This window comes from Hydractinia symbiolongicarpus, chromosome 14 (assembly GCF_029227915.1).
Source record: "Hydractinia symbiolongicarpus strain clone_291-10 chromosome 14, HSymV2.1, whole genome shotgun sequence".
NCBI classification, from domain to species: Eukaryota; Metazoa; Cnidaria; class Hydrozoa; order Anthoathecata; family Hydractiniidae; genus Hydractinia; species Hydractinia symbiolongicarpus.
In genome coordinates, this window is record NC_079888.1 from 6,676,232 (window position 1) to 6,689,282 (window position 13,051).

Below are 13,051 nucleotides of genomic sequence, written 5' to 3' on the forward strand. Positions count from 1 at the left end.
TTGATTGCATAAATTAGTTTATAATACTAAGAGATTTGACCAGTTCTGTGGGTTTCATAATTTTTTAACCAAGATATTACAATAAAATCTCTTACTTTTATTTCAATTTTATTCCCCTTGTGAAAACATAATAAAAACTACAACAGATTAATCACTGGTTGTGGTGTTACTTTAGGTTCCCTTTCCAAGATAATTTGTAACCTTCTCAAAACTGGTTATCACAAAATACCAAGGGCTGCTCAAAATGTCCTATATTGCTAAAACAAGCATATGTTTCTTTTTATTATAAATACAATTACCTGGCATGAATTCTTGTTTCGAAACTCTAACAACATGTTGTTGATTTGTTGCTCTTACAGCCACGACACATCTCACTGCTGGTGACTCCTTATCACATATTTCAAACACACCAACATCTTGGAAAACATACGCAAGTACACCTGAAGCTGAAGGTTCACTGGCATCATCTAGCATAATATCACTGATATCAGCACTATCTGGTATTCCTGGTTGACAAATTCTTCTAATAGTTATTGAATGAGAGTCCAGGTTTGGTTCTTTTGATCCAGCTTTCCACTGAACCCATACTCTCTCCCCTTTGGAAATATCAAACATTGCATGGGAAAAGCCACCATCTTTCAGTTCAACAAAGTGTTCTCGTTTTTTCTCCAAAACTTGCACAACACAAGTTGCATTATGATTACCCTCTCCAACTATTTCCGTCATAAAGTAATAAATACCAGGTTGTGAAAAAGTTTTAAAGTATGTTCCACTGCGAAGTGGGTTTCCACCCTTCTGGACAATAGAATATCCACCATGAACGACACAGTAAGTTGATTCGACAACTGTATGAGCAATAGCACAACGACTCCAAACCCATCTCACAGTATCTCCTTTGTATAGACGTATCATAGGCTTAGAAAATCCTTTGTCTGTCACATTAATATCAGTAAAAGGTTTTTGTTTAACGACAACTTTTAAAGGTTTGTGCGACGCAAATTGGAACAAATAATCATTTGCCAAACTGAATTCCTGGGTCCATGTTTGAGTTGCTTGCAAAACGTTACTGCTATGAAAGCCTCCTATAACCTCTTGTAAGTGACCTTTGTTTTTGTAAACTTGTTGTACTGGATAATTTATCAAATGCTCTGCTTCTGGTTCAAGCTGAAATGTTATGGATTCTCCTTCAAATATCACGACAGAATCGGGTTTGAATTTAGATGAAGTAATAGCAACAATTTTCCCTGTTTTATCCATAGCTCCAACGTGTTCTTTTTGTTTAATAACATACGACTTTGGTTCAACTGAACTTTCTTCGTTTAGTTTCTTTGACGAATGTCTTTCTGATAATTCATCGTTAAGTAATTCTTTGCTGGACTTGTGTTGACGTTGCAAAACCACCTCATCTCCCGAAGAAGCTGTTGTTGATAAGTACTCGGGTGGCATAACCCAAAACCGTCTACAAAAAGAAATGAGATGAACCTTGTAACCTTCAGAAAGAACACGAAACCAAAACGCAAGATTTAAACAAAAATACGTGTTAAATTAATAATAACTACAATGCTTTATTTTACCTCGATGTTAAAACTTTACTTGGCAAGTTCCCTTTGATCATTGCTACAGCTCTTACAAACAACAGACCTGGATGTTCAAGTTTCACTCCTTCTTCTGCACTGTACCTCTTTGTGTTAGGATCACCCGCAATTGGTGTAGTACCATCAGTAGTGTAATAGACTTCGGCATCATCTGCATCAGCAGATAAGAAGACTGTGTGTCCTTCTCTTACATTGCCACCATTTCTCTTTGATATGATTTCTGGCACTGCTGTCTCCTCATCTAAAGAATTTGAATACTAATCTTCAACGAATCTTCATGTATGGAGAAACAAGAGTTTTAGACATAAAAAGGTAAAATAAAGGCATAACCTAAGTAGCATATCGTTATTTATTTTTTAAAGAATATACCTGATTCTGCAACATGAACAGCGCATTCATATTTTCCGTATGATGACTTTACGTCAACTTTGTAAACACCTATTTCCATGAAGGAAAATAATCTTCCAGTTTGTGGAATGAAGATATTTCCAATATCAATAAGCTCTCCATTATCTTGTCTTGTAATCGACCATTGCCATGTGTCTTCACTATCTTTGTTATATGTAAACAGAATGTCTTTTCCCTGTAATGGTAACAAGGAATATTTACACCAATGGACCAAAAGATTCTTTGTTGATATAGAGTGAAAGACTTTGCTTATTTTGTCCAGAAATAAATACCTACTTTGATAATATGTATTGTATCTTGTCTGAACAACTTTGGGTCCACATCCTTAATGATAGTATCAGTTGCAGAGGTATCTACAAGTACTGTACTCCACACATCGTCTGGTGCATATTCTGAATATTTGTCTTGTTTTGTTAATGACACACATGTGTAGTGGTACACACCGGGTGATGTGAAACGTTGACTATGACATCGTCTGTCGGACAAAAATATAATCAATTTAAAAAAATACAAGGACATACAGTAACAATGATTTACTGGACATTTAAAAACACAAGCTGTTGTACAAACATTGAGACCTACACTTCTAATTTTAATTTGTGTAACCTGTAGTAGCAATGTCTAATTTTTTCAAAATACCTGGATGTGAATAATACATTCTCATCCTCTTCTTCCTCTTCTTTAAATTCAGCAATAGAACTTAATATATTTTTTGGCCACATCCAACATATAATATCGCCTGTGCGTGCAACAACAGGATCAGGTCTTATCCCTTTTGGCGACACTTGAACCTTTATGACTTCTTCTTTTAATTCAACAATTACTGCCATGTGTAATGTGTTTGTAGTGCCAATACTGAAACAAAAATAATGTTATTAAAGAGTGAAATTAAAAAACAAATCATGGTAATAAAAAAACTCAGAACATTGAAACTCTAAACAGATAGAGGTGTTCTCAACTAGACAACCACCTAAGATATCAAACTTATTCTCATATTGAACACTAAGCAGAAAGGATCGATTCACAGTAGTTTCTGCATGATCAGAATTTGAAATCAGGTTCATATCTAATGACAACAATTATGATCTACAAAAAAGCTCTTGATCGATTTACTTTTCATCATTTAGCAAAATACAGCAAAAATCAAAAATACCTTCTAAAGTTGTAGGTTCCTGTTTCATCAAACTTCATCATATAAGCACCAGTACGTTCTTGCATTGGACAGTCCATCTCTGAGAACTCTAACGGCTCATCACTGACACTTACCTGTCATTAAAAAAAGACAGAAAACAGTTTTAAAATCACAGTTAATTAACACTGAAGAGGTATAAAAAAGCCATAGTTACATAAAAAATATAATCAGACTTTGACATTGTCATTAATAACCTTCATTTTCAAACAGAAATTACTTCAAAAATAGGCAAACTTTGAAACAAAAAAATTAATACACCTTTTATCATTTTCAAGTATCGTATTCTTTTATTCAATCCAAAACTCACCTGTTCCAAGCCAGTTACAGATTTAGTTCCTGTCCATTTCCACCATACAATATCACCTTGTTTGGCTTGAACTGATGTTGGAGAAAAACCTGTTTCTTTTAACTTTACTTCATGATGTCTAGCTGCAGGCTGTGATACAAGACAACAATATTTCTGTTCAGCATTGCCATTTTTAAGTTCAGAAGAGGTGAACGTTTCTAAATATACAAAACAATAATACTTTTAGTAACATTATTAAGAAAATCAATGTTTTTAGAAACAGAGGCAGAATTGTGTCAGTGCACCGACACCTACCTGTTCCCTCTGTGCATAGAGAAATGTGTATGTAAAGTTATATAGATGCAACTGTCTTTACTGTCGATTTTTTGGAATGATACATACATAAGGAACATATTTTTTAACAAAAATTTCTGGCAATCAAATGAATAGTTTAAATTGAATTTTTATCTTTAAAGCATCGTCATAAGTTACAACAATCTAAGAATTTACAAATTGATCTTGATGGTAAAAGCAACACATGAATTTTAATATTAACATCAGGGAGCTTAAAAAATGCAAAACTGTAGTCGTCAGGTTTTTCATCTATAATTTAATGTCTGCTATATTGAGCATGATGTAATGAGTCTGCATCATGAAATGGGCCTGGGACATTCCGTTGTACCAAATCCCAAAATTTGTGGCTAATTTGAGTAAATAGATTATGTCTTTTAACTTGATAATGCAAGCTACAGCATTTACATGAAATTGAATGAATTATTTGTACGTTGTAAAGAATATGAATGTTTATATAAAATATTCATCAAGAATAAAAGGAGATAAATTGTTGTGAAACTTCTACACTTGTTAATCAACATCACTTAGTACAGTTACACTAAAAATTTCTCTTTATCTCAAATATAATTTAAATAACACCAGGACATAAACCTCATATGCATACAGATCATTTTAGAGTTTTTTCTCATTTATTTCTAAGGTTTCCTGTTTAATGTGTACGTTAGCATTTTCATGTTCCTTTAGAATCAGTATATTTCCTTAATTACTTTTCCAATGTATCATTGGCTTAAAAAAACATGCAGCAGAATGGATTTTTTAACAGATATGTCAAGTTTAAGGAGCAATTTGTTGTAACTTTTAAAAAAACAAATAATTTCCACTCACCAAGACCACACTGGTCTAACACAGCAGAATATACACCAACAGTTTTTAAAATAGTTTCAAATACTGGTTCTGGTGTAAGACAACAAGATGGATCTTTTTTGCTTTCACCAAACTCATCTTGTTTGATCTTGAGTAACTTAAAGTCGTCTTTTATATCCATGCCATTCCAAGTCCACCAAATTCTGTCTCCCTGCATCACTGATCCAAGTGCTGTAAAAAAATTTAGTTACTCTCTATACGCTTTTGAAAACAATACATTTTAGTAAGGTACTTTTAATGCAACTGAATTTTAGAAGATTTCTCAGTAACAGATCTCTTACTACGAAAAATCTTTTAATAAATACATTAGGGCTGAACTGAGAACATACCAGGAACAAATTCTTCGTTAGTTATTTTCACAACATGTTGCTTTGGTGCTGGTTTCACAATCAAAACACATTTTAAATGTGGTCTTTCACCATCTAAGATTTCGTAGATACCAGGATTAACAAACATTTGTGAGAATAAACCAGCTGGACGAGCAGGGTATGAATCTTCTGCAATGACGTTATCCTTGATAATATAAACATAAATTAAAATGGGAAACCTTTATCCTAATTACAAAGTAAGTAAAATATCTGGTAGTTTTAACGCCCTTGGGAATTTCGTCCTAAAGGCTCCTTCCCTTCGACTGTAACTATGTTACATTACCTCTGTTTATTTACATCTTGAGACACTTTTGTGTTTTTTTAAAGATTGTGTTTTCCGCGGAAAATTAAAATAAGCTCCCAAATAGAGCTTATGATAAATAATATGTATCTATGTATCTACCTATTAGAAAAAATTGTTTAATTAGATGGTGGAATCAGTTATAACATATATCTAATATCTAATACCTTAACTTAAAAAAAATATTCATAACTGATCAGAAATGCTTTACACTTTTGTTCGAGCTGTTGTAGAAAATGTGGAAAATTAAGAGCAGCAATATTAATCCTGCTTAGGAGGTTCAAAAGAAAGACACAAGGACTCTTTGACATGATAAAAACAATTGTGGTGATCAATTAGAATTAAATTTTAAATTCAGAATACCTGCAGACATTCTTATAAGTTTTTTTAGAGCAAAACTGACAAAATTGACAAGGACAAAGGACTTTTAAACAGTTTTCAGAACAATAACTACGTTGTAAGTTTCAAACACATTATCCTTTTTCATGTCAATATATTTTTATTTTTAAGTGTTCACAAGCACATTTTATAAGGAAAAAATGGTATAACAACCTGCTGACAATTAGATTTGACCAGAATTTATTTTCTTAGACAGTTCAAGACATTTTTGCAAAAATCTGGCAAAATCCATGGACATTCCAGGACTTCCCAGGGTGAAAAACAAATCCAGACTTTCAGAATTTTCTAAGGCCGTCATATATGAAAAAAGTTAAAGTGCCATTCACTTTAAAGAAATGCATTCGTTCTCAGGTTTCTATTGTAACTGTCCTTTTCTGAAAAAAATTGACTTACTTCTTCTATGTCTAGTTGTAAACCAAGTTCACAAATCCTTTTGACTAAAACTGAATGCATAGTAGTAGATGATGTCTTGCTTTGCCTCCAGTGTATCCAGACTCGATCTCCAGCAAGTATTTCATAGAGTGCATGGGTGAACCCAATGTCTTTGATGTCAAGAATGTGCTCTCTAAAGATTTAAAACTTGAGAAGTAAACATATCTCAAAGTCAAATATAGGATTATAATAACGTAAAATCAAACCGTCTACAGAAATTTCTTATCAAACTTCAACACTGCAACAAAAGTTTAACACAACTCTACCACCAAAAGTTTACCTTGATTTTTCGACCACCTGTACAACGCAAAATGCTCTTTCCACATTTATCGACTGTGTTTGGAAAAAATATATTCCAGGAATATTAAATGTTTGAAAATAAGTTCCATTGTAAGATGGTTCTTGACGGCTTTCAAAAGCTTGGTAACCACCATGGTCCATACAATACCTAAAAGATGTCATTGTTTGTAGTGATAAATGAAAAACTGTGATTATGAATGAGTTGTTTTTAATATTCATACAGGATACAATATTCATACAGGATACACAGAGCTATTGTCAGAAAAAATGGTTCTATTCTATTGTGTTGTATGTAAAGTTACTCCAAAAAGTCCAAATACCAATTGAGTTTTACATAATAAAGGTGTACCGTCTTTCAGTTATATTATGTCGTTCGCTGCAATTTTTCCATGTCCAGCGAACCGTGTCCCCTTTGTAGAGACGAACTACTGCCCCTGCAAAGCCTTCATCTGTTACTTTCACAACATGAACTGGCTTTGGGTTGACAACTATTTTTAGCAAAGGATTATCACCACTAAAAACAAAAAGTTAATCTGGTTTTTAAATGTTAAAATCTCCTACCCACTTTGTTTTTCAAAAATAAATAAATGCATTATTGCCTGGCCAATCCTTGAACAGACCCTTTATTTTGTAAAAAAGCAAAGGTGTGGGGGAGGGGTAGTGAAGTTCATTGGGACATGCGACGGGTCCTACACCATCTCCAAAATTGAAGAGCTTAAAAGTTCAGCAAATAGGTCAGGGAAATGATAATAATAAAACTAAGAAAGGGGGCATAAAGTGCTGTGTCCATATATTCTGGAGTTGCACTTAACCTAGTGCATTTGTATGAGAGACAAAGGATGAAATTAACATATTCTTTCTTGATGACGTCAGCATCTTTTGTGCGACATCATCAGCATTTCTGAAATCGGGGGAGACACTATTACCTATTAAAATCAAGTTTCAAAATGCAGGCAATTGTTAAAACCTATCTTTCCGTTTTCGCACATAAAAATGTGGACTGGCAAAATCCAAAAAATCTAAATTTTTATATTGGAATGCAATCCAAAAAATTTGGAAAATGGATTTAACAGGTTGAAAGACTTAGCCAAAATGTTTATAATTAAAAACATAAACACTATCCATACTCGTATGATCATTAGATAGAAATTTGTGGCAGTTTTCATTTCGGAGTTTAAAACGGTGGTTTTGAGCAATGGTTAATAATCTGTGACAAAAATATTCATAGTCACAAAGCTTCATGTCAATGAGCAAGTAATTTAAGATATAATAAACTTTGAATTAGCTGCAAGCATTTTATGTTTATACCAAATAGGGTTAATTATGTTATATATTATTGGCGATTTTTCAAAACCACCATAGTAAAAAATTTAAACTAAAACATTCTGAATAAATAATGACGTCTGAAACTTACACAAGTTATATACATTAACCATGTATATAGCTAGATTTATCACAAAGGCTGTATGCCACCCTGTGCTCTTGTACTTAAAAGGCTTTTAGGTTAACTATTTTTACCATTTGAAATAATAATCTCTTGCTAGATTTAATTCTTGACTCCATGTTCCGAGTGTTACAATTGGTTGCTCACTTGCAAAACCACCATCAACACGTAAACAAGTATCTCTGTCTCTGTATACCTATTTACAAAATTTGAATTACTAAATGCAGAAATGACAGTATGAGTATGACGACAGTATCAGTTATTCTGTAGATAAACAAACCACTGCAAGAAACTGTTGTGTCACATATTCACTCTTATGGTTCAGCATGTTTATTATTAATAGTGCATGCTCTTTCCCTATAATTAATTACTATGTCGCCTGCGAGGATAGCATTGTCCCAAATGGTCAATTGCAACGTCACAGATTTAAACTTCGTACCCAAGCTCTCTAAGTACTTAGAAGTCATCTAAATAACGTTTCAGGCCAAAATTGATATTTGTTTTCAAAAGAATTTGGCACAGTTAACAAAAAAAGTATGCTGAACATAATGGTGACATCATAATTTTGATTTTTTGTCACCTAAATGTCATTTTAGGCCAAAATTTGTTCAAAAATTAAAACTACTTTATTCTCGACAAAAATTGGCACAGTTCACAAAAAAAGTATGCTGAACATAATGGTGACATCAAAATTTTGATTTTTTGTCACCTAAATGTCATTTTAGGCCAAAATTGGTCCAAAAATTAAAACTACTTATTTTCGACAAAATTGGGCACAGTTAACACAAAAAGTGTGTTGAACATGATGGTGACATCAAATATTTGATTTTTTGTCACCTAAATGTCATTTTAGGCCAAAATTAGTTCAAAAATTAAAACTACTTTATATTCAACAAAATTGGGAACAGTTAACAAAAAAAGTATGCTGAACATGATGGTGACATCAAAATTTTGATTTTTTGTCACCTAAATGTCATTTTAGGCCAAAATTTGTTCAAAAATTAAAACTACTTCATTTTCGACAAAATTGGGCACAGTTAACAAACAAAGTATGCTGAACATGGTGACATCATAAAATGGATTTTTTGTCAAGTAAATGACGTTTAAGACCATAAACGTTTTAATCGCGTGACTTTTAACCATGAATGATACGCTGTATTTTTTGTTAGCAGAAATTGTAGAATTGGGTTGCATTGTGTTTCATAGTTGTGCATTTTTAATAGCGAGATAGTTTATGCAGCACTTGCATTTTGTTCTTATTAGAATATTTCCTTATCTTATTTGAACATGTTCTTCTTTACTTACTTAACTACAATAAGTTCTTTCATACACATTTTATCTACTAGTAAACATAAAGCCAGCTTGATATAAAATCTTGCGTATTAACTTACTTGGTATATCTCATGTTGTCCAACTTTTGATGTTAAATCTTCTAGTTGGAAAGTAATAACCTACAAATTCAAAGATAAAATTAGCAGGGTTCAAAATTTGCAATTTGCAAATTAAAATGTTGTCTTTGTGAATAATTTTACAAAGAAAATGTTAAAATTGCAATTCCTATTTTTACATCAATCTTTTGCATTAGCTTTTTTTGTGATAGTCATTGCAACAAAAAATCATTAAATTGTGATCAGTGGTAAATGGCCCACAGTGGTTTCAGACCACACCTGCAAGGCCATTTTCTTCTCTGCAGTCAGCATAGTTTTGCAAACAGTCTTTATACTTCTAATTTGAAACCTGATTAATTAATTCATCCAAAGGTGTAAATCTAGTTTGAACTTTATTAAAACAGCTTAGTTATGGGATAACATTACTTAAAGTGAACACAAGGTAACCAAGTTGCAGATTTAAAGTTATTGGGTCAATGAAAAAAAATAAGAGTTCTGGGACAAGCAAACAAGTGTCATTTTGACAAAAAAATTAATGTTATTCAATTCTCTTTTATAATACCTATGCACTGATAAAGTTTGAATGCACATTCCCTAACAGGTGTAAAACTACTGATGACAAAAAATGTTAAAATTTGCTATTTGTTAAATATGAAATCATAAATTTAAGCAGCATAATTAAATCTATGATTCTTTAAATGTAAATATTTTTGGAAAGAAAATAGCTTTTTAAAACATTTATTTTTAAGCTCGGTAGTATAAGTCCAATATCATTTAATACCTGGAGTTCCCTTCAAGCACTTAGTATTTTATTTGAAAAGAAATTTAGTGTGGTGAGGTGCACTGTAACACATATACAATGACAGACATGCAAACACACCTCTCCTTCATATATTGAAAGTCTTTCAGGTTGAAATCGTTTCTCGCACACTGTTACTATGTGACCCTTCATCTTCTTTTACTTTTCCTTCTCCATCTAAATTAGGAATATCTCTTCTGGAATTATTTGTGGATTAATAATAACTGTACCAATCCAAATGCACAGAAAAAAAGAAGAAAAAAAGAAGAAAAAAATATCAATAATTTAAATTATTTTCTTTACTTTTTTTCTTTTTTGAATAGCTGATTAATTTAACCTGCTGAGAAAACAAAAATAAATTTTTCAACACCTTTTGTCCGAGATCAAAAAAAGTTTTTTTTTATCACAAGGAAAAAAAGCATATTTTTGAATAAAACATGATAATATTGAATATAATAATTAATGAATTTGATAACAAAAATAAACACTACCCTACATAAAAAAGATTCATATTGTGGATTGAAAATTTGTAAATACAATGCCTATGGTTTTAAAAAATAGACCTTCACTCAGCAGTTGGGATCCTGCATATTTGACAAATTACAACTGATTCATATTGTTGTTTTGTCATTAAGATTGTTTAACCTACCATGAAACTTTGTACCATCAGCTTCATATATTCCTAGTTTTACATGCACTAGCTTAGAGTTCTATCTCTATCTAATTAGAATTCTATCTAAAATTTGGCCACCTTAGCCACAGACAGAAATAAAAAAATTATAGTGTTAGTAACAAAATATGGAAAATATTTTTTTATAAATATTCTACTAATTTTACAGTCACTGTGTTCATCCACAAGATTAGTCTGAAATTTTCAAAAAAATTAGTATACAATATATAAAAGTTTAAAGTACCTTTAATTCTGTAGGTGTTTCTTGTCTCAGATTTTTATTGTACTGTCTACCTTACCAAGGTAGCCATGCATACACACTCACATTCCTGTGCAACCTAGCAATATAGATGCAGGGTAGTACACAATATCACAACTGCTTGTTGCTAACCACAACAATGTAAATAGTTTTTATATAAGAAAATAAAAGACGTTAAAATAAAATAATAATGATAGGTAAATAAAATATAATCAAGTATTTGTGAAAAATGTTGACATAGGAGTAAAGAAAATAAATAAAGTGAAAATAAAATTTAGAATCTAGCAAGTAAATATTAAACTTTAGTTCTAAAATTGAAATAAGTAATTCTGCGTAGGATATCATTTTAGTTGTACATAAACCGCACGAAAAATTGTTCTTTCAATAACGTCTGTATTTTCAACTTTTCCTACCTAACATACAAAATATCTTTCATTCCAAATAAAAAGGTTTAAGAGCTGAAACAAATACTTGTTACAAGAATACTGCTAATTACTAAATGCATGAGAAATCACCTTGTCTCAGTTACAATTACTTTCTCTAATAATAATTAAATCTGTGTCTGTGTGTGTGTGTGACAGGCAAAGTGGATATGTTTTTGTTACTCATTTGTTAAGTTTTTTGATACTAGGATGTGTCAATACAATACACTGACGTCAATATCATTTTTAAAATTACTTGGAAAGGGGTGGAAATAACTGATGCATGGATAATTATGAGCCAAAAGTAACTAAATTGGTCAAATTTTTACAACACTTGGTGAGCTCACTGGTTTAACAACCTATCAGTTGATGACATCATTTAAACAACACCTTTAAATTCACAACTGTTACTTATAAAAACACAATGCTATATACATTATTTTATTAAGGAAGTTTAATGTAACAAATAGATAAATTTTTAAATAAAATTTTTTAAATTAACAGGTCATTGCATGAAAATTTTTAAAATCACCATTCTTTTACATTGTTCTGCCAAAGTGTATTTTTCCATTGGCTTAAAACTAACTAAATAATATATGGATAAACCAAATTGTTCTACCAGGCATTGGCAACTTGCTTTTTGTGTTGTTAAATAAGATTGTTTTCTTACTTCTACAAAGTTAATTTGCACTTTTCTGCTTTGTTTTTTTTTAATTGTTCATTGCTTATGTTCTAACTTTTATGATTTATTTGTTTGTGTGTTTGTTTGTTTGTTTGTTTGTTTATTTGTATTTATTTGACAGTTTGTGTCTTTGTTTTATAATATTTTTGTTTTGTCTTGTTTGTTTCATATTTTTCCTTGTTTTGTTTGTCTGTTTGTTCGTGTTTGTTTTTTTGTTTCTTTTATTAGGTTGTTACTTTAACACTAATTAACTTTTAAAAAAATTGTTTTTAGAAAGGAAAATAATCATTAATTGAATTAACTATCAACGTTACTGTTGTCTTTTGTCAAGGAAACTTTCGGTCTCAACTTCACCTTCTGTTTTACTCGAACAATTCAATTATAATTTAATGATCTATTTAATATTACCAAATGGTCATATAATGCAACAAAGTCAAGGTCACTATCATTACAAAATCATAAAACTTAAAATGATCAAATAACGTGACCATAACTTAAAATAAATTAAGCCATACCTACATTGTAGTCATAATTAATTACCATTCCTTGTAACCATGGGTACATAATTCGTCTTGACATCTATTGAACTTTGTTCCACTTCTAGCTTCATACGTATGGATCATGATAATATTGATAAATAACATCTGTGCATAGTCTTGGTTTGAAGTTGAATAAGTTGGTCTCGGCAAGTGATGACTTGCTAGTTAGTAACGCCAGTTAATACTAACTCCTAATAGCTTACAAAATTACCTTTGTTTTCGCCTGTTAGCCATTAAAAGTTTATTACAAACTATTAATTCTAATTTAAGATTCATTACCAGACTCTGATGCTGTAAATTTGAATTATAAATGATAGCGCTGATTTAGAAATGAAGAGAGACACTCACA

General features: G+C 31.3%; 1 protein-coding gene across 2 annotated transcripts in view; it reads right to left on the bottom strand.

Moving 5' to 3' along the window:
* Positions 1-11,119, bottom strand: part of LOC130625537 (uncharacterized) — a 54,555-nt gene extending 43,436 nt beyond the window's left edge. The window contains exons 1-16 of one of the 2 annotated variants that reach the window (XM_057440640.1): positions 11,045-11,106; positions 10,212-10,307; positions 9,335-9,394; positions 8,018-8,139; positions 6,849-7,013; positions 6,480-6,647; positions 6,161-6,332; positions 5,029-5,212; positions 4,661-4,870; positions 3,503-3,699; positions 3,157-3,269; positions 2,643-2,858; positions 2,280-2,478; positions 1,965-2,178; positions 1,575-1,836; positions 300-1,459 (exon numbers count right to left, since the gene is read on the bottom strand). In XM_057440640.1, coding sequence (XP_057296623.1) covers positions 300-1,459; positions 1,575-1,836; positions 1,965-2,178; positions 2,280-2,478; positions 2,643-2,858; positions 3,157-3,269; positions 3,503-3,699; positions 4,661-4,870; positions 5,029-5,212; positions 6,161-6,332; positions 6,480-6,647; positions 6,849-7,013; positions 8,018-8,139; positions 9,335-9,394; positions 10,212-10,283 — 3,514 coding nt within the window. In that variant the 5' untranslated portion in view covers positions 10,284-10,307; positions 11,045-11,106. Of the gene's footprint in view, positions 1-299; positions 1,460-1,574; positions 1,837-1,964; positions 2,179-2,279; positions 2,479-2,642; positions 2,859-3,156; positions 3,270-3,502; positions 3,700-4,660; positions 4,871-5,028; positions 5,213-6,160; positions 6,333-6,479; positions 6,648-6,848; positions 7,014-8,017; positions 8,140-9,334; positions 9,395-10,211; positions 10,308-11,044 lie in introns of both variants that reach the window. The other variant, XM_057440641.1, reaches the window with a different exon arrangement.
* Positions 11,120-13,051: the final 1,932 nt, after the last annotated feature.